Source organism: Psittacula echo (genome assembly GCF_963264785.1).
Source record: "Psittacula echo genome assembly, chromosome: 2".
NCBI classification, from domain to species: Eukaryota; Metazoa; Chordata; class Aves; order Psittaciformes; family Psittacidae; genus Psittacula; species Psittacula echo.
The window spans coordinates 86,728,392-86,750,482 of record NC_137737.1 but is presented as its reverse complement, the minus strand read 5'-3'; the positions used below and the strand labels follow the sequence as shown (position 1 = coordinate 86,750,482).

The 22,091-nt window shown below is 37.8% G+C and overlaps 1 protein-coding gene across 8 annotated transcripts in view; it reads left to right on the top strand.

The window, feature by feature from the left end:
* The window catches only part of TENT4A (terminal nucleotidyltransferase 4A), a 58,872-nt gene extending 38,064 nt beyond the window's left edge, over positions 1 to 20,808 (top strand). For 2 of the 8 annotated variants that reach the window (XM_080609928.1, XM_080609926.1), the window contains 2 exons: positions 9,375 to 9,533; positions 18,529 to 20,808. In XM_080609928.1, coding sequence (XP_080466054.1) covers positions 9,375 to 9,533; positions 18,529 to 18,708 — 339 coding nt within the window. In that variant the 3' untranslated portion in view covers positions 18,709 to 20,808. Of the gene's footprint in view, positions 1 to 1,149; positions 1,218 to 4,288; positions 5,140 to 8,861; positions 8,919 to 9,374; positions 9,534 to 18,528 lie in introns of those variants that run through there. The other 6 variants (XR_013956184.1, XR_013956185.1, XM_080609927.1 and 3 more) reach the window with 6 other exon arrangements.
* The last annotated feature ends 1,283 nt before the right edge of the window (positions 20,809 to 22,091 follow it).

Below are 22,091 nucleotides of genomic sequence, written 5' to 3'. Positions count from 1 at the left end.
GGTATAATACAGCATTCTGTATGGGTTTTTAAACATTTGCTTCCTTGAAAGTCTGGCAGCATTACAGATTTTGCCTTATTCTGTAAATATGGCTCAGCAGCTGCATAGGCAAGGCTCCTGGTGTCTTGGACTCATGGACACTTCAGAGATAGCAATGGTTATACATTTATTCAAGGAGCAGGTGTCAGAATAGAGCAATGAAAAGGAGCAGGTTTTTTGGAGACTGGATTGCCATAAACCAGATCTAATATTTAGAAGTCACTCTGTTGACTTTTGTACATACTCAGAATGTAGGAGCTTGAAGTTGCTACCCTGAGTTCTTTGCATTCCTGCTACTGCTTTCCTTCGTTTGGAGACCGTACTGAGGGACTCCATATTTTGAAGATGAGAACTTGTGTATCACTGAGGAACAAGAGAGCTGCCTCCTTCAAGGACAGCCTTCTCTTTCTCCATATATTTTATATGTGTACACTTTTCCTGAGTACACGGCCTCAAGTTCAGGAAGACGATTGCTTTCATCTCTGCATATCCAGAACTAGCTTGCAGGGGAACACACTTCTGGGCCACTATTGGCACAGCCTAAAATGAAGAGCTTGATCTGAGACTGAATCGTAACTCCTATAATCCATATCCTTTCATGGATTTTCCAAGACAGCAAAACTATTTACAGAATGGCTTTTGCTAGCACTGTCTGTCTGATGAAATTCTAGTTGTGTTGTCTTTCATAAGTGTCCTAGCAAACTGTGAAATCTTAGCCGCAAAAGAAAGCTTTCATAAAGGCTAGTAAATTTTGGATCAAACACTGTGTAGGAGAGAAATCTGTCTCCTGGTATCACTATTAGTGAGATAGCTGTTCAGTTTATGCGTTTATCTTACTGTACATAATACAGAGCTCTGACTCTCTCACTGATATTTCTGATGCAGTTCCTTGCAAATACTTAAGTTTCCACCGTGTTACCTCAGCTCTGTGAAGAATATAAGTATTAATGATCAGGGGCAAACTGAGGAACACATGGAAATAAGCCTATGGATACAAGGAATCCAATTATCAGGATGTATTCGATGATGTGTACATTTCTCTGGATTCTGTTAATTATCAGACTGATTTACATAGTAAGTCTTTTCTGAATGAAATATTCTGCTGTGCAGGTATTTGATACCATATACTGCCTGACAAAAAGGCACAGTATGTGTTCTTCACTTACTCATGCAAGCAGGTAAGTTGCAAAATACTACAAACTGTTGCAAACTGTTCCACAATAGAAAATAGGCCTCTGGCATTAGGAAATCTCACTTTACCCTCCATCAAACTAAGTGATTATTATTTAATCTGAAACAAGAATAAATAAGCTATGTTTGCCCCCAGCTCTCTGCTTGTTCTGGCTAATTGCAGATGTCAGTCTGAGAACCTAAGCGGTGACCAAATTCCTATTGAAGATGCCTTTTTTTATTTCCTGAGTGCTTTTTTGTTCTGGACTTGCACTCTGTAACTAATGACCTGGATTTCTTCTTGCTTAAGCATTGTGGAAAGCTGTTTTTTTATTAGCTCAGGATGTCCTGGAGTAGTGCTGGGGAATGTCTGCTGCCTGATAAACAGTCTCTGCCAAGTAAAAATAATCCTAGGTATGTTGTGCAGTCTCATTTTTGTCTGGTATAGTTCCTGGTTATAGTTCCTGGTATGCTCTGCAGTTTTGATGATGTTATGCCAAATAAAGCATAGCATTTTATGTGACAGTGGTATCTGCATATCAGTGACAGATGTAATGGCTTGTAGGAAAGTTTTAAAGCTCTTTTCTGCTACCTAACAGATACATAATCTCATATCCAGTCCAGCACAGAATCTCAAAGTTGTCTGTTAGAAGTTTGGATCTAAGAAATCTCATACACCTTATCTCAGTGTTTCAGGTGATAATGTTCTTTGGGCTTCTGAGGCAAGATTAGTTTGTGAAGAATTCTGACTTCTCAAGACCATGCAGTCGTGTCAAGGTAGTTGAAGTTTCAGTGAACAAAGTACCAATGTAGCCTAGTCTGGGGGAGAACACAATCCTTGCCTCTATTTAACTTCTTAACATTTATAGTATGTTCTTTCCAACTGTTCCTGAAATCTTGGATGTAGCCATTGCTGTTCAGGCTTTATAACAATCTTCCATCAGAATGTCAGTGCTTCATCTGCCCACTGTTCTGCTCCCATAGGATATGGGAGCATATCCCATAGGATATGGGAGGATATCTCTACCCCATCCTCCCAGGGATAGGCCGAGCAGTACCTTAAGTGTTTCATGGAATGTGTCTTTGCACTGTCTTCAAGTATATTACGTACTCAGTACTTTGATCAGATGCTTACATGTGAGAGTAGTATATAAATATGACTGATTAGTACTCATTATTCCTGTCATTCTGCTGAATGCTTACAAGATCCGCACTGACTTTAAAACTGTTACTTGCTCTGTAATAGTTGTGGCTTAGTACTTGAACTCAAATGCTTAATGAAGTTATCACTGTCTCCCTTTCCTTCCTAGTAGTCAAAGACTGTGAATTTCAGCTTATTAGCAGGAGCTGTTGTACTTCCCTATTCACCATTAGAGATGAGAGTATGTAATGTATCTTGTCCTAGTAAATGTTGAGCTTTTTAAAGCGATTAAATTTGCAGGTGTAAGGCATGTGCTTATCTGCAGTACAGGGACAGACACTTCAGAGTAGTTACTGTAACAGCTCTTCTTGTAGCCTTGTTAAATCTGTCTTGATGACTGATTAATATGTATGGTTCCAGTTGAAATTGTGTGTGTAGGGAGGGGGAGAAGGGGGGTGGCCTGGAGTTGTCCAAGAACAAGAGCTACAAAGATTTTCCTTCTTTCTACATGCCTGAATATTTACATGTCCTAAGCAAAGTAAGAATTCAAATATATGTATAGATGATCATCTTTTGTACAAGAATGCAGATTTTACTTTTTTTTTTTTTTTTTTCTATCCTGAACAAATAGAGGTAAGTGCTCTAAAAAGTGGGCCTCATAATGTTTAGTCTTTAAAAAAAGATAAAAGTACAGACTTGCAGCCAGGTTGTCTCCAGATAAAGCAGTGGGCAACCCTTGAGCATGCAAACACAGACAACCTGATGATACCAGGAAAAAGAATTTGATTGACATTTGATTTAGGGAATTTAAGAGTTTAAGCCCCAAATAATTTAAAACCTTTTCCTATTCTTGCTGTGCAGATTACTAACAGTTTCTGTAGACCAGAGGAGAGCAAATTTTTCCAGTGCTGCTTTTGCCTGTTTTCCTCTTTCACCATATAGTCTCATATTTGTGTTTTTAACCCATATCTCTGACCATGTGCTGTTTTATACTGTCTCATGCTCTCTTTCAGTTCTTCTGTCTCAGTTGCTAGAGCACTCTTTTATTTGAACCCACTGGAAGTAAATTTATGCAGAGCTGCAGGAGGAACAATTTTGAACACAATTGTAAAGTAATGTCATTAAGTTATTCTAAGCAGCAAAGGGTAAAGATCAAATGTGTAAATTGGCAAATAAAATTGAGTTTTACTGCTATGGTGCTAGAGAGAAGCACACAGTTTTGTAAGTCTAGCTCACACTACTTTCTCATGCCAAAGGCTAGTCGTATTCTGCCATACATTAACATTCCCTACCCTGAAAGAAAAACCAAATAAACCCCCCCAAAACCAAACAGGTACTTAAGCCATTTTAGGATGGAAGAAAAACCTAAATTCAATATTTCTGTTCTAGTGTGGTATATGTTCAGCTTACGTTATGAGTCCTGTAGTTGCTTAACTTGAAAAACACAAAGTTAAATTATTACTGTATTGTTAACAATACAGACCAATTGAAAGCCTGTGAAATTTAAATATTAGTGGTAACAAAGGAAGTTTGAAATTACATTTTTCTGGGACCTTTATTTAATATGGCTTGTCTGAAATGCAGTGAATACTGATAAAACATGGAATAAGCCCACAGTCAGACCTCACAGGATATAATGTGGTGATGTTAAAGGCGTGCTGTGCTTATATTTAATTTTGGTAGATACTAATTAGATTACACTTTAGTTGTCTTTCTGTTAAAACAAACACTAATGCTTTTGAAGGCTGCATATTTTTCAGTTTGCTTGTGTTTATTATATCTCTTCTTTCACTTTTCCCCTCCTGTAAGCACAATGACCACAATATTTTCTTTTTGTAATGAAGTTGACTTAGAGCCAGAAAAATCAGCCAATTGCTCTTTTTTTTTTTTTTTTTTTGTGTTTGTTTTTTACTTGAGACTGTTTTGTATTGTTTATAGGCCAGGAAATGGAAATGGTGCAACTGATCGATGCAAGAATTGATGCAAATTCTCTATCCCATGACTGCCTATAAGAAGTAGAAATGCTGTTCATCTCAGTTCAACTTTATTTACAGCATAGTTAAAGTTATGGCTCCACCCACCAAAAGGAGAAATGGCACAAGCTGATGTGGAAGAAATGAGATGGGGGGTGTGTGCGTGTATAATTCATGAAATCACCTTGGAAGCAAAGTATGCTGGGGCTAAAGCCATTCAAGCAAGAGCATGCATTGAAGTTCTCTTTCTTGTGTGTGGCCCTAAACTATGAAATGCATGAAGTTTTGTGGTGTCGCTCTGTGTTCCAAGGAATGTGGTTTTACACTTTTTCTAAGACAATCCAGTAGTTTGATGCCTTTGCTAGGGATACTTCTGTTCACTGGCTGCTCCTGCTTTTCTGCACTGGTATTCACCTAATTCGGTGTCAAACTGATTCGGAAGGTGAAGCTAGTAACAAGGTGATTACTATTTCTGTGGTTCACCTCTATGAGTTGGCTTATACGTATGTCAAATGCTAGTTCAGGTATAAAAGAGAAGACCAGAATAGGAAAAGAGGGAAAAGGACTAAGACTGGTTGGCAGCAATTACCTGTTAAATCACTTTAATTGTGAGAAAGGAGAGGAACACATGAAAAAATCTATATAGTGTAAAGCATCAACTATAAACACCAATTATCTCACTATTTTCAGTTCTTTTCTTTCAAAGATGGAACAGTTTTTACTGAAATAGTCATTGTTCTCTCACAGCTTCCAGCTCTTGAATGTTGTGGGAAAGGGAAAAAAATGTTTAATTAGTGGGAGAAGTTTGGAGAATGGAAACATTAAGAACCTATTTGCCCAAACCTCTGTACTTCATTCTTGAGGGGGTGGGGAGTGGGGTGTAAAACTCAAATCTGTCACATTAGGAGGAAGAGTGCATTCTATTGTTTAAGTTTTGATTTCTGAATACTGACTCCTAGGATAGTTAGACTCTCACCATTGGGCCAAAAGTTGGCAGACTGGGAATTAATCTCCAGCTTTTAAAAAGAAATTGTCTTGGAAATGGAAAGCTCAAAATGGTAGCTGTTGTTACTCAATTGAAACTTGTTAGCTCACTACATCATGAGACAAAGCAGAAGGCACCACTTTTTCATGCATATAGAATCATGGAAAGAAAGCTTATAACTGAGTGCACGTGAAAGTTATGGGAACTGGACTATTGTCTTGAGGAATTAATGTACCAGTACAGTTTGTCTTGTATCTTAAGCCTGGAGTTATTAATGAAGTTGAAATAAGATGCTATAGCCAGACCTAATTAATAAGGAGCTCCTGATGAGTATTTTCTTGCTGATGAGGTTCTGGGAGTTATAATGGGAGATGCATTTTGCAGAACAGTGAAGGATCTTTTGTTTAGTTCTCTTCCAATGTCAGGAAGACAAATTTGGATTGTAAGATTGCTTCAGCTCTTCATCTTTCATATGAATGCAGTATTTCACTATTTCTGTCTAGACAGGAGGCTAGAGAATCCCATTTCTCAAGCAAAATTTGCAATTAAATGAGAGTTCATCAGTAACATTTGAGTTTCTAGGTGTCTTCTGTAATTTGTCTTCTTTCTATAATATAAAGGTAAATTAAAGACCTGACTCTTCGGTAATCAGGGCTATGAATAGTAGAAATCTGCCTTCCAGGTACTAAGTTCTTACTCAGGAAGTTGAAACTGGCTTAAAGAGTATGTTTTAAAGTGGAACCTTCCCAGTAGGAGAAACCTGTATCTGGCAGGTACCTGAACCTGTACCTGAAATTCCCATGTTTAAGTTTAAACCCATTACGCCTTGTCCTATCGCTACAGTCCCTGATGATGAGTCCCTCTCTGGTATTCTTGTAGGCCCCCTTTTCTCCAGAAGCATCTCTAGATGATTTTTTCCTTGCAGGATGAGGGATTGGCATCCATAGTAATAATATTCAAGACATCAGGAACGTACCTTGGCTCTTAGTGCAGTCCTTGTAGCTTTTATCCTTAGATTATTAGCTAAAATCAGTTGAGGGATCTTACCCCTTTATTTTACATTAATATTTTTACAATGTAAAAAATGTAAACAATGTAAAAAAGGGCTCTGTAGCCCTTGCCCTAGTATGGGTTAGGTCTTTTGTCTTCCAGACATGGATCTAAAGTGTCAGCATTATTACCTGTGTGCATTTACTTACCTGAAGATTTTCTGAGCCTTCTGTAATGCTTCAAGTTTATACTTCACACTTCAGAATCCTGTCCAGAAGACCAAGTAAGGCTTAATCCCTCAGTTTAGGCAGTGCTTGTGGGAAATAACTTTTGTTCACATTGAGCTCAATTTTCTCATCACTGAGGTTAACCTTTCAGTTTGAGTAAGAAAGGTAATGCTCTTTCTCACTAAAGAATTTTGATGCTGCTGAATCATTATATCAGCTCCATATAGCAATCCAGGAGAAATACAGTCTGCTTGTATGAGACATGTATTGGTAAATAACATTGAGGCAGAAGAACATACTCGTTACAAAATTTAAATAAAGCAACACAAGCTTCCTTGTGCTGAAATTTATCTAGTCTCAGTTAAACCATATGACTCCCTTTTGTCTTCCATCTGCTTCTGCTTCCATATGGGAGTTAACTTTTTGTTGCACAAACCCTTTAGAAATCTTATAAATGGGAAGTGTCCCAAATGGGCTAGGTATGTGACTCTTCAAGGGGTCTAATTGTATCTAAGCAGAAGAGAAAAATAAGAGTCTTTAAGTAGAGACAAAAACTGTTCTTTAATCAGGTTTGTGAAGGTTCCATTGCAGAAGATAATGAATTGGTTTGGATAGACAGTACAATCCCCTTTTTTCTCTTACCTTCCTGCTCATGGTGACTTGTGAACAGGCTCAGGAGTTGTTTGGTCAAACATGACTACCCCCTCTCTATTTTTCACTCCTTTTTTTAATAAGCTTATTAATAATTCCATGACCAATAATGTTTAAAGAAACTTCAGCATAGAAATCCAAGTTCTTGCCCCTGTATCTGACTCTACCATGTAATTAATTAATGTATCAGCTTAATCTTGGTGGAGACCTTAGCCTGTTCCTGTGGCTAATATCATAGGGTTGGGCAAATGAGAAAAAAGCCATCTCACCCAGGCAGTCAACTTTGCATGTGTATATAACTGGGCTTAATTTTTTGATCAGTGCTTCATCTAGTTGCTCGAATGTTGAACATGTTTATTAAATGGTAAACGTCTGATTTCATAAATGACTTAAATTTCTGCATGGATTCTTGATACGAGTGTATGATGGGTCTGTAGTGAGTTCATGATGCAAATACCTGAAACAGCTTCACAAAGGTGTACTGTAACTTTTACCACTAGCTGGCCTAGTAGGAGAGCAGCTCTATTCTTTCTAGAGCTTACTTTTAAGTAAGCACAGCTTTATATGGACCAATAAAGGAGTGATTGTTCTGATAGCTGACAGTTTCATTGAAGACTGTTTCTACTGTGAGTGCTCACTTCAGCTGTGAAGTGAAAACTGCTTGCTTTCTAATAGTTTGTTGCTTAGGCTGCTTGATACTCACAACTGTCAATCTCTCTTAAATGATCTTCTTTTCCCAAGGAAAGCTCTAAAATATTTATTGTTTCTGTTTTTGAAAATATTTTCCTAGACAGCCTGTTCTCTAACTGAAGAATCTAATTTAGAAAGCAAGGCCATATGAGGTCAACTAGTAGTGCTGGAGGTCTATTTAAATTTTGCTTGGTTTAAGTGAAGTGTCTTTGCTTCCGAGCAATTAGTCTTTAAAGAAAGAGCAATAGAATATTTCAGTAATTACTTTAACAGTAAAGATCCTTGATGATCCAAGTAATGTATTTTAATATGGTAACTCCTAAACTACAAATTGGCCCCATCTTTTGCTATACTTAGAGCCAGATGGCTGGGAATGGAAAAGCACTAGCGGTTTGAGATAAAGAATATTTTTTTTTTCCCATTATTTTCAAGTTCAGAAAAATTTGGAGTTAAGGGGGAAATGAAAAGCAGCAGTGAAACGCAGAGAAAGCTACTTACTTGTTGCCGTTGTGTTATGGCTGAAAAATAAGTCATGCAGGATCTGTGTTCAGAGTTGTTTCACAAGACTGTGGCTTGCCTTTCAACTTTCTCAACTTACAAAATAATTGGTCATTTAAGAATTGAGGCAGTCAGTTGGGTGGTCTCAGAGTTCAGTGATTCATATAAAAACCTGCATTTGTGCTTGCCTCCTTGCCTGTTGTCTGCTAAGTGCTCCAGGCACACAGTATTTTAACATCACCAGTATGATGGCTTATGATGCATCTGTAACTGCTGTTGGTCAGGTTGGAAAGAAGGAGGAACAGTAATCAGTAATACCAGTTCCATTTAAGTATCTTTTCCTGTAATCCTGCATCCATCTTGCTTCGTCTGAAGAATTGTCTCTGAGATACGCAGTGGAAAGTGAGGGGAGCAGAACTCTTAACTGGCAGTAAAGCGGGTGACTGGTGCACATATACTAGTCTTGACTGGCAGACCATCTCCTTGTTTCTTGGTAGGTGGAGCCCTAACTTTGCTGTTGCTGGGTAGGATGGGAGAAGACTATAACAATTACAGTGAGTAACTTTGCTGTACAGATATGTACAATCCAGAACACTTTTCAGAGGACTGATTCTGTCATGGCTCCTAAAATTCTAGCCCTTGTATCACTAACAGTGTTGCTGTTCTTGTTCTGTTTGTTTTTTTTTTTTCCCCCCCAACCTTAGTTTTCCCATCTTTTAATTCAGATTTGGTAGAGACGTAACTGTGGCTTTAGATTGCACTAAATGGAACTGATCTGTGATTGCCATAGCCTGTTGACATTGTCTCCTTGATGCAGGTTCAATTAAACTTTTGACAAAAGTGTAAAATAAACATAGTGCTGGCTTGTGTTTTGTTTTTACCATTGGAAAAAAACAAATTTTACGGTATTCACATGAGTTGATATTTGGGTGCATTTTCACATGCATAGTCTGTATATACTGTGCTTTCTGTAAAGTTGCTTTTCTTTTCCCCTTTTTCTCTGCCAAAAGGATTCTGATACACCACCTTGCACAGCTCCTAATGTTTACCAGTTCAGTCTGCAAGCACCGACTCAGCTTATGGCCAGTTTACCACCAGCATTGCCTATGCCAAGTGGTAAACCCCAATCTGCGCCTACGAGAACCTTGATAATGGCCGCCAGTAATCAGGTATGAGCCAACTAAATGGAGCAACTTTGTCATGAGAAAGCAATCAAATCAGAAGTGGAGATCATTTGCACTGTGCTGTCAGTCTGAAAGCCTCTGAAGATAACCTTCATATATAGCATGTGCCAGACTTCAATGTGCCAAACTTCATGTAATCATAAAAGTGCTTATCTGTCATGTCGAAAGTGTGGGGAGAAGAACGGGTGGGAAAGGGTTTGGTGGTTGAGATGCATCTCTGAATATAATAGCCTTCGCTGACACCTAGGAGTAAGTTGAAGGTAGTGTCAGATGTCTGACTCCTTAAGTTGTATTTCAAGCTCCTAAGCAGTGGGTTGTCTGCAGATCTCTAGGCTATTTAACTTCCTGTTCTTGAAACAGAAACTTCATGTAGGTGTTGTATCTGTAAGCTAGTTTTTGAAGTATCTGAAGTAATAGTACTGACCTGTCCAGGCGTGTCTAGTTGTCTTGATTTTGAATTATTAGAATAGATCTGACTACACTTTTAACTTTCTGTAATACATTTTAAAGATAGAAAATCAATTATGGACATGTGAACAAGAATTTTTACTGAAATATTAAATGTATGCTTAAATGTGTTGGGAGGTGAATGTACAGAGAAACTGTATGTTACTAAACTAGCCTGAAGTATTTTAGCTAATGTATCCATTATAGTAGAAGAAGAAAAATCCTCAGTTTTCTTAATAGCCTCAGTACCTCTATCTGTAGGAAAACATTCCCTCAATCTTAATTATTAAAATGATTAGTCAGAACAGCTGCCTCACATAAGCTTTAATGCAAGTTGTGGGTTGTAGGTTGCATATAGTAACAAAATAATGAGCTGGTTTCTTTGAAACCTAGTTTTGGTCAGGTTCTTTTTTCCTTTTTCTGTCAGTCCTTGGGAATCTAGGCCCAGGATATTTTCAACCTAATGACCTTGTCCTTTTTTATTTTATTTGGGGTTTTGAGTCTCTGAGGATGGAGATCCCCAGGGGCTCTGGGCAATTTGTTCTAATAAAAGGTTTTTCTTAAATTTAGATGGCATTCTCTGCATTAAGCTTATACCCATTGCTTCTTGTTCCTTTTGTGGGAGAAGAATCTGCTCCACCTTCTTTACCTGTCTCATTAGACCCATCAATAAGATCCTTCCCAAGCTCCCTCTTTTTGAGATAAGAATAGCCTTAGCTGTGTCATTATTTCCTTGTATCACAAATGTTTTGGACGTTATTTATCTTCATGAAACTTCATTGGACTCACTCCCATATGCCTATGTCTGTTTGTTACTCGGGAGCCCAGATCTTGGCCCACCACTCTGTATGGGACCTCACCAGTGCTGAGCTGAGGGGAAATGATCACCTCCCTTCACCTGTTAGAGATATTCTTCCTAATACAGCTCAGGATGTTGCTGTTCTTCGTTGATGCTGAAGCATGTTGCTGTCTGATGTTCAGCTTGTCCACTGAGAATCCCCAGTGATTTATGCCAGGCTTCCTCTCAGCTGGTCATTGCCCAGTGTGTACTGGTGCATGAGATTATTCCTTCCCAAGGGCAGAATTTAGCATCTTCCTTTTTCAAACTTCGTGAGATTCCTGCAAACCTGTCTCCAGCCTCATGCAATTTCTCTTTCTGGCAGCAAAACTGTCTTATGTATCAACTACTCCTTCCGATTTTGTATCTGCAGCCATGCCAAGGGTCACCTCTCCCATAATCCGGGTTATTAATGAAGATGTTAACTAGTATGGCCCTGGTATCAGCTCCCTAGCTGCTGACCTAATGCTGAAGTTTGTGCTGCTGATCAAAATACTTGAAGCCTGGCATGTAAGGGAGTACTTTTAATTCAGCTTGTGAGTTTGACTTGTATGTCTAGATATTGTCACTGCCACTTGCTACAGAACAAAAAAACCCCAAAACAACCCTAAATGTGTGCTTGAAAGGTTGAATCTCTTAGATGAATGTTGTATGTTATCTGGAAACATTTTCAGTGTTCAGTAATATCACGATTGAGTTAGAGGCGTGTTACAACTTGATGCCCAAATTCTTCTTAGTCAGTACACAAGCACTTGTTTTAGGCACTTCACTGAAATGTTTTTCACTCTCTTTCCTTTAGATCAGGATACTTTCCCTTTGTATTCCACTATTTCCTTGCAGGCAGGTTAACATAAAAGGGGCACCATCTTTGATAGCCGTTACCACATGTTCTTTCCAGCTGCCTCTGCAATCCTCAGTCATCTACTAAGCCCTATCTGTATATCGAGGTATGCCTTTTGTTTTAATTTTCTAAGTGATGACACACATTCTTGCCTACTCTTCTCCCCTTTACCTGTCCTCCCCTACCTAGGCAAAACCAGCTTACCTGTACAGGAAATGTTTTCTATTAGTGAGAATCTAATAGAAGAGTATAGTGCTTTTTAGTGTCTGCAATTGAGTATTCACATGCTAGTGTACAGTCTGAAACTTTGTGAGTTTTTTTTAAATAAAACTGGAGAGCTAATTTAAGTTAAATTTCATCTAAAATACAAACCTAGTATAGTTTATTCTTTCCCTTCACAGCTCTGCTTTTTTGAGGAGGTACTGTGGAGCTTAACTTCATCAAAATGACAAAATAAAAAATCCAGTTTTGAGACTTGCAGTTGCTGGTACAAAACAAGCTGGCATCCAGAGTTTTTGCCTTAGTTGTGAAGAGGCAACGTATTGCATGAGTTTTGGATCCCTGTTGGAATGCTGAGTCTTGGAAAACAACTGCTTTGTAGCACTTTTTCTGGCTTTCTGTTGCTTGGCTGTCCTTTCCAGTACTTGTTAACTGTTCCTTTAGTAGTTCGTACAGTACATGTTAAAAATCAAGAAGTTTTCTGTGACTTTCGTTTGACAAAGATGTGTCTTTGAGATTCATGTTAAATCGTAGGACTTTGTTGCTATCTGCAGTTCCAGATCCAGAAATGGGATGATGGGTTTTTTTGCATTGAATTTACCAAAAGCTTATGTATTGTGAAGTAGGTATATTCTTTTTTCATAAGGATTATGACAATGCCAGAAGTGGGAAATTAAATAATTCTACCCAGAATGCTCTAAACGTCTCCTTTTAATTTGTTACTTTTTGGAGCATGACTGAGCTGGATTAGGTTGGTGTGTTTCCTTTTGTAGTTGATTTTGTAGTAATTTAAGACCATCCTAGTTTAACTTTTAATGGGCACATTTTACTAGCTCAGAGGACTCCTATTCTGATAGACTTGAACATGGGCAAGCCTTTTATGTAACAGCAAATGTTCTTTCATATTAAAAAGGTCTTTGAAAGGGATTAATTTGTCTGAATGGTCTCTTCAGCCTTTTCCCTGGCAACTTTCTCTGCTCTCAGTTCAGCTTGGAAGCAGTACCTAGGTGTCCAGTACTGCCCTCAGGAGAAGGTGTCAGTGTCAAGAGCACTAACTTTATATTGAACAAGTTGCAGCCTTCTGACGAATTTTATGCCATTAGAGCTTCCTAATACTTTCTTTTTTTTTGAAATGGCTTTGGTGTGATTACCAGTTCTGTTTATGTACTGCATAATTAATTGGAGAATTTCCAGATAGTTCAGGGACTAATTAAGCTCCTGATGCAGGTCTGTGTGCTTTTTGGGATCATCATAATCAGTTTTTCAAGGTAATCATTCTTGTGCTTTGCTGACAAACAGCTTGAAATTTCACTTTGGAGGGCAGAACCATTCACAAAGCAATGCTACCCACTGGAATAAGCAGAAAACCAGGTATTGGCATGCATGTGCAGATGAATGGAGGGGGCAGAAATTGCTTCATGACTTCCTACAGGAAAGAAAGGACTACTTTGCGTGTTATTTTGAGATGAAATAGTTCAATTTGTTCATGGATTGCTGGTCACTTAGTCACCAATGAAGATTTAAGTGGCATCATTAAGGTGTTTAGGTACTGAAGGTTTTTCAGTCAACCAAATAGCATTTTTTTATGTTTTTAGAGTGTTCTCAATTACAGTGGAATACTTTTTCGGTGTTCATGCCTTTTCTTAGGCAAAAGAAGGAGGATACTACTACTATGGAAGCAGTTTTGATTCTAAATGTCAGACTTCCATCTTCTGTGTATGACAGAACATTGGTTTTTGATTTAATGCATGCAGACTTAGGAAAAGATGATATTTTATTTCCTTTCCTAAAGAGCAGAGAGAAGAAAAAAGCTTTATCTGTGTTTCAGAGGTTGTTCAGCTGAAAACCATCCTTAAGATATTTTTTATCTTCGATTGTTGTATATTTATATAAACAGTCTTTGTATGGTGATATCCTTCTGTGTATGGAAAGTGGCTCATCTTGATTAGACCCTGGATAACCTAATCTGACTTAATCTACACCAGAAGGTTGGGTTAAATTAATCTCCAGAGGTCTCCATATAAACATCCAGCCTAGATGTTTACATGACCGTCTGAAAGTCCCTGGCCACCTTGGTGATTGCTTCTTGAATGCTTTTTGAGTTGCAGGAAAAACACAAAGTCTAAATAGTAGTTTCTAGGAACATAAATAAACCTATCATAAGTGAAGGTTACTTATGGAAGTGTAGAAGCAATACCTGATTTTTGTTTGTATAGTGCACCTTTACCTTCCAATGTCACTGTAATCAGATTGTTGCTCCCAAATTGAGATTGATCTGTTTATTCACATATGCATCTCCTCTACTGACTTTCACACATACTGTATTGATATCAGCTCATAATTTGGAAAGTGTTTTGGGTCTGCTCACTATAATAATACGCTTTTGTTCCAAATGAAAAAGTGAGAAATCTCAGTGAGGTTTGATTTCTGTTTAAGGTCTAAAATTGTCAGCTTTATGTTAGAGAAGCTATTATCTCCTGTTCTGCTTAATGACAAGTATGCAGATAACACTTCATGGCCCGTGTCACAGCAGTAGCGAAGTTGAAGTACAAGTTCTGTCTTACAGTGGTGTTTTGACTCTAGCCTCTCCTTTTTGAAACTTGACTGGTGACAGGATCAAAAAGGGTCTTTATTTTGTGTGTCAGATTCTTTCCTTTATCATAAGGTAGTTAAATAATATGCTCAGATTGTGATGGTAGTATCTACATCAGTCACTCATTCTGGGGACTAGGCCCTCTGATCTCAAATACTAGCTTATCTTTGAACTGGTCATATTAATAGCTGTCTAACCTGTTGTTAAAGGTGAAGAGAACTGAAAGCTTTGTTACAGGCTACTGACAGAGCTACCGCATGAAGTAAAATAAGAAATGAATAATGTAACTTGCTCCTTTGTGGTTTTGAGTCTTTCATTCTCTGGGTAAGAAACATCTAGAACTTTTCTTGCCTTTGAGCTCTTTCTAGACTCCATATTGATTTTTTTATTTTTTTCCTCTTTGCTGCTCTCTCAGCTGATTGTATAAATGCTGTTTTCTCCTTTTAATGGGAGCAGAAAGGGATTTTGGCTTGTTTTAGAAAATTTGTGTAGGATTAATGAAAATAGCCAGTTAGGTGCAATCAAGGGGCCCCAAAATAGGAAAAGTGTCTGATGTTTGCAGTGATTTGGGCCTTATTTCCCCAGTTCACCACTTCTAAACAACTTGAGTAAGAACTTATTTTGGTTTTGCTGTACTTGAGCTTACAAATCTAAACCTGTCATAAAATCTTCCCAGCTTAAGAGAGCATCCAGGTAGCTGGTGCCAACATCCTGTAGAATCCTGTTAACTAATTTAAAATAATAAAGCTAGGTTGAATTGTTGCCCAATACTTGATTTATTGCTTGTGCAGTAATGACTAAAATGTTGATTAGGTCATTACCTGTTCTTTCTCTTCAAAACAGTAAATGTATTTCATGAAGAACAAGAAGTTAAACGTTACTTGCATGCAAGATGTGTTTTTTAATATATTTCCAGATGTTGTTATGCTCCAAAAGTGGGAAAGTGAACATAAATCCTTTAAAAAAGGGTTCCTTATGGGTTGTTTTGCTTCAAGCCTATAATAGAGAATTTGGAAATAGGGCGAGAAATTGAACTATATAAAATATTTTGAGGATGTATATTAAGGTATTTAAGGGGATACTTAAAATGTTAATGATGCATTAAAGTTCTTCTGAATACTACTCTAATATTTCACGTGGAATGATTTTGATCATGAGTTTGATAGCAATTCTGATCAACTGCACACTAGATTCAGTTATGTTGACTATAAGACTATGTAAGACTACGTAAGACTACAGCCATCAATCCTGTAGTTTTAATAACAAAATAGTAAATACTTGATCTTTCAAATGGTCTTATGACTTTTCTAAACTTTCTTTAGCTTTGTAGGTTCATGCCAATTATTTTTGAGCACTGTATGTATAATCTCTTAGAGTACTTAGAGTACTTAGAGTACTGATACTTTAGTTTCACACTTCTCTCCTTTTTTGTCTGCTTACTTCAGAGATGCTAGAAAGCAAAAAAAAGAAACACAAACAATTTAATAACCTGTTTATGTTTAGACTTCAGCTCGGTGTTACTTGGGTTATTTCAAAGTGTAGGTCATTTATTTTTGGCTATAAATTTTCCTTTTCAATATTGATGATCTTTGAATTTCAGCATTTTTATTCTTCAATACTGGCAAATTTACTATACAAAAGTTTCATTTCCTTAGCAAATAATTACTTGATAATTCAGTTTCCACCAGATTGCTGCTGTTTGGGGTAAAGGTCAGGAACATGCTTTTCTTACATTTCTGTTAGAATACCTGAAAGCTTTTTTTATCCTGTCAGCAGACTTCTCCACAAGAAGTTTTCCGATCTTGCAGAGAAGGTAGCAGGCTTCTCAAAAAACCCCAACAAAACAAACTAAACCCCAAACCATGTCATTCATCAATAGCCCTATGCTGGAAGAGGAGATTATCCTATTGAGAGAAACAGATCTGAAGAAATCAAAACATCTAAACCAACGATTTGTCTGTCATATCGCACATGAAGGGATTTTTTTGATTTTCTAATCTCTCTGTGGCTGTCATCTGCTTAGAGACATGCCATTTTCTAGTGATTATGGGAGTCCTGAGCATGTGAATATCCAGAAGTGTGTGGGCAAGAGAAAGCTGTTTGATACAACCTCTTGGGATTTCCAAAAGGAATGAAGTAAATTTCTTGTACCAAAGATTCTGAAAGAAATTAAGATAAGTGTCTTCTGGTGAGCAGGTAACTAGTTAGAAGATGAGAAACTAAGATTCAATTTTTGTAGTAAATGGAGTTCACCAGTAAAGTCCTGCAGGAGTCTCTGCTGGACCTTGTGCTGCTTAACATCTGAAAGGCAATGGGGTGAAGTCTGGTGAAGTTTACTTCTGTTAAGCCACTTAAGGGCCAGCTGAGAAAGGATAAAGAAGGACTTTTCAAGACAATGCATTAGGAGGGAATCACTTTAAACTTGTAGAGAGTGATAGGCCTTGGGCTGACAGTTTCTTGCAAAGATGAGATCTTGATGTTTTTGCAGAAAACTGCTTTGATAATGCTTTCTGGATTTCCTACTGAGAATCGAGTGTCAAAAATATAAAGCATTCTAAATTTTAGTTTCATGTTGCTGACTTTCATAAATAGCTTCTAGTAGATGTTTTAGCAACATATGCCAATAATTAGGATTTGGGGAGTTATGTCTATTAAGAATGAGGGATTCTTTGATTATTGCATTGCTTTGTCCTTGAATATTTTACCATTGGTAATCTTCGAATAGCACCTAGCACGTCTATCTTGAGAGTCTAGAAGTTACATATTGAAGGTTAATTAGGTGGTTTTAGGACACACTTTACAAAATAAAGAGCAGTTTAAGGGTTTTTTTTACTACCTTGCAGTTAACTTTTTTTTCTTTGATACTAGTCTTCACCAGTTTGTTTTTCTGTATGCTCAGAAGACCTCCAGTTATAAATTTGACAGTAAAATGTTGCTTATGGAATTATGTCTTCAATAACTGTTCTGGTTTTGTGAGCTCAGTTGGCATGATGGCTTGGTGTTCTCATATTTCTTTCTACTCCAACCTTCTTTGGAAATAGGGTTTACTAAAGAAGCTGAAGATACTTCATATTATAAACAGTTGCCCCAAATGTTAGCTTTGTGGTGTTCCTGTTTAACCACTTACGGTAGACAAAATGATGTATTAGCTTTTGTTAAAGGCAGTCATTTGTTTATCTTAAGCTTTCTGATGTCTGACAGCAATAAATGTGCGTTGAAGTTACCCATATTTGAGAATTCTGTGTCAGTTTCATCTTAATTCTTACACCTATTTCAAGTACATATGCATTAAACCAATTTATTGTGTGCCTTAATGGGCATTATTAATGGGCATTATTGGCCATAATTAAGCAATGGGGATGCCTGTACTATCTTATGGTGTGGTAGATTTACTGAGGCTGACACTAAAACCTTGTTACCAGTTTCTGTTCCAAGTTACTGGAGATTCTCTCCAAAGAAAGCATCATGCTGTGTTCCTTATCATTTTTTATGGATGTGAGGTGTGGTCTAGAAGCTGCATTGCCCTATGATCAGGCCAGTAGCTCCTTACAAGCCGTAGCTAGTTTAGCAGTCACTAAGCGGGAGTATGGACAGAGCAGACTTATGTTCTCATATGATCATACCCTAACATTTATCCATGATGTTTCTGAGTCTTATTGAGTATTTCACTTGGTCATGCTCCTGCTAGGATACCTCTTGAAATAGACAGGACTGTCATAGCTAGTATTTAATGTGAAAGGTCTCTGTTTTTATAAGGGTGATGCAAAGTGGGTGTATTGTGTACTGAGATCCAAGGGTTTTAAGGATGCTTTGAATTCTATACCATTTCATTTGCAGGACATTTACTTCAGAAAACACTCCTTAAGCTGTTAGTGCCATCAGACCCGCACAGCTAAAATTAGACAAACATGAAAAGACCAGTTGCTTCAAGCAGCGTTCTGTGGGGATCACTTGTATGTTGAAGAAGTACCGCTGGTAATATGTATTTTGTTTCAGTTGTTTTTATGCCTAAACTGAGTGCTTATCTTGTGGTTTTTTTTAGCAGCACAGTGGAATGAAGTTTTCCATGAAAGGGACTCATAACCAAGGCAACAGCTACAGCCCTGTCAGCAGTGGAGGCATGAGGCAACCAGTTGGTAACCGAGGACACCACCAGTACAATCGTAATATCTGGAGGAGAAAAAAACACAGAGACAGTTTGCCTATTAGTCTGAGCAGATAATGGCAGATGCCAAAATGACCTTCCCTGTTCAGACAGACTGAGGGAATGCCACTCGACTTGAGGGATAGAGACCAGCGTCCAGCACATCGTTTTATTGGTGTTGCCAAATATCTGCAGCTGACTTCTTTGCATGTTTCTTTGTGTGGTGGTTCAGCCCATCTTCAAGAAGTAGTTGTGCTTATCTGTGAAGCCTTATTAAATGTGGAAGTTTGTTTTCTGCCTTCCCACAATGGATCGTACAGTGCCGAAGCAGCTCTGACAATAGAACTGCAAGGACATTAACAAATGCTGTGGCTTTTTTGCTGTGGCGACATCTGTTCCTTTGTGGGTTCTGTTTTGTTTTATTTTGGAAGTGAAGGAAACTTCAGCCCCATGGAATTCTTTATTTCCCCTTTTTTTTTTTTTTTTTTTTTCCCCTCCCCCCTCTTTGCAGCAAATCATGTTGGGAATTCATAGAAGTAAATTTGCTGCTCTCCTGTTTGTGTTTCAAAGTTCAGAATTTTTTTGCTCTGTAAATATCGGAAGTATAATTTGTGCAATAACTTGGAATTTTTAATTTAATTTCATGTTGTCACATAAGTTATATTTAAGGGGAAGAGTTTTTTTAATTTACAGATCCTTTCCCAGGTTGCATTATCTAAGTTGGGTTCATAGTTTTGGCAGGTTGTCTGAGCAGTGTTACAAACATGACATTTGGTAAAATTTGAGGCTTCTTGATTCACAATGAAAGTGCGATTTGGCTTACGGTTTTAAGAAGATATTACCTCCAAAGCATTTTGACCCTGTGTTTTTTAGCTCATTGTCTGGCCTCTATCAGTTGTCTTGCTCTGACCAATGAGTTTTAATTTTATTCCTTTAACTAGACAACAAATCCAGCATTTGTAGTACCAGAAGTAAAACCTTGGACGGGCAGGGGAAAAAGGTTGGTTCAAGTCCTGATGTGAAATTAAAAAGCTGTGAACTACACGCTTTGATGTATTTTAGTAATGTAACCTGTTAATGTTTGGGTTCAAACAACATTATTAAACAGAGGTACCCGGCTTAAGGAATGTGGAGAAAGGAAATATGTTGATTCCATTAAGGAATCTGTATAGCAGTATGCATTAGTTCTGTTAAGAGCAAATATATAAAAAGTACTTCAGCTGCTCTAAGCATTACGAGAAGTATCTTTTAATGTATTGCAGGAGAGCACAGCCCAGTGTTGTACACAGTATGAGTGGCTGGCACTAAATTTACAGATGCATACAGGTATACTATGCAAGTGTGTATTGCCATGACAAACACTGTCTTTAACTTTTTGAAAAATGTACATCCTGCCTAACTCTGAGTTTTTAAAGCACCACAGTTGTCCTGGGACTAGGTCACATCTCATGCCCTCTAACTTCACATTTCTTTTAATGAGAGCTCTTAAGCTATACAGAAAACTACAGATCAGTTATGTAAATCCACTCGCAGAGAAAGCTGAAGAATCGTGTTAACAGGACATCTATACTGTGTACAGATACAGAAGGTTTTAAAACTGATACCTGAATATTAAAATGAGGTGTCAAGCATGAAGCTTTTTTATATGCTGTATGCCTTTGACGCAGAAGTAGTTCATGTTATTACTGAATCTGTCAAACACGAACAGGTCTTTGAGGGGATAGAGGGCAACATTCCAAAGTAGAGTAGCGCGTATCTGTTCGCAAAAAGTTTGTCTTAATGCTCCAGACTCATCACAATTTAAAAAAAGTTTTAAAAATTGTGAGCTGATTCATCAATAATATCTAAGGGCTGTTACATGAGCCTGTACTGCTTAGTCTTCACACACTAGCAATATTGAGCATAACTGCATTAAAGAGCCTTCAAAGGCTTTAGTTGGTGTCTTATACTAGTGTCCATTTTAAAGCAAAACTCATTTGAAAAGTGGTATCATGTAACACTTCAGTCATGGTGAACCAAATAAATTGGCCTGGCTATCACTGTGGTTATGTGCTACAGGTTTAAAAGGAGATCATGTTTAAATTTTTTGTGTGGACAACTATGTGGAAGCTAAAATTGACATATTTTTATGTAAAGTTTTCTATTCTTTGATTTTTAATAAACTTTGGAGACCGGTCACTCTTCTGTACATTTTTATGGGGAATTTAATGGATGAAGTAGTACATGACCTTATACTGTTGTTTGACTTGCACTTTGCACACCTGCTTTAAATTGTTCATGCTGAACACCTTCGGAATGAGCTTGGGAAGTGGATGGACACCCTCTGCAAAGGTTTGTGATGTGTTTATAACTGGAGTAGTGAACATGGCCATTGGGTTTGTAGTGGTGGATTTGATTCTTTGATAATGAGAGAGCAAAGGAACTGGAGATAATCCCCTCTTTTAACAATATTGTTGGGAACTGACTAACTGATCCTTGGGATACCTTAGCCTTCTGTACGAGTCTCTTCCTGTAGTTTCTAAATCACTTTCAAAATTTTTGTCCTGTTTTCAGCCTCCTTAAAGATTGGACGTAGCTTGTGGGGTTTTTTTTTGGAAATCCATGAATTCCAGGAAAGGGAACTGAAGTATTTTTGATAGACAGTAATGCAGGGCTAGGGATTCAGAATCAAAGAGGTCTGTAGTACTTGGTCAGTCTTAGTGAGCATTCACTGGAGAAAAATAGAGAAGTGATGAGAAAATGCTAAGCACTCAATAATAGCTGGGTTAGTAACTTTTTTTCTGTAAAGACCAGTTAGCCAGTGGGACATGGTTGACAGAAGAATGTGTAATCTCTGCAGACACAAAGATTTAGTGCAGCAGCACTGGTCTTGGAACTTCAGTGTTCCTGGGCTCTACCTTTACCTTTTTCTTGTCCAGATGATGACTTTGCTTTATTCTACCCACAGTTTCAGCCCAACTATTTATCCTTGTTAGTCTTTTAATGCATTAGGAGTCTCCTTGACAATTTGAACCCTTGTTCTTCAATTATAATTTGATACCCACATGATCTGTTTCCCAGCCCTACTGACTATTTTGTACACTGTTTACAGGCAAAATTAGTCATGGACTTTAGATGTGGAAGGAAGAGACTGCAAATTGATTTAATGAACAAGATCCACAGAGTACATCGTAGAAGGAGCTCAGTTGCTATCTGTTGCCATTTCTAAGAGCTGTCACTGCTGCTGTTGGATTCTTTCTGTACTCATTCCCATTGTACTGAGGCAGGGTAAGAAGACAAAAGTGTGACTGCTGGTGCAGTGTTAGTTCAGCTGTATTTCTTTCCACTGGGACAGCTATGTATGGGACAGCATCTTGAGAGCGGGCATAGCAATAATCTATCAAAGAACAGTGATAAAGTATAGTATACCTTTAAGCAATGTGACCTCTCTATTATTTGTGGGCAAAAAGTAAACTTACATT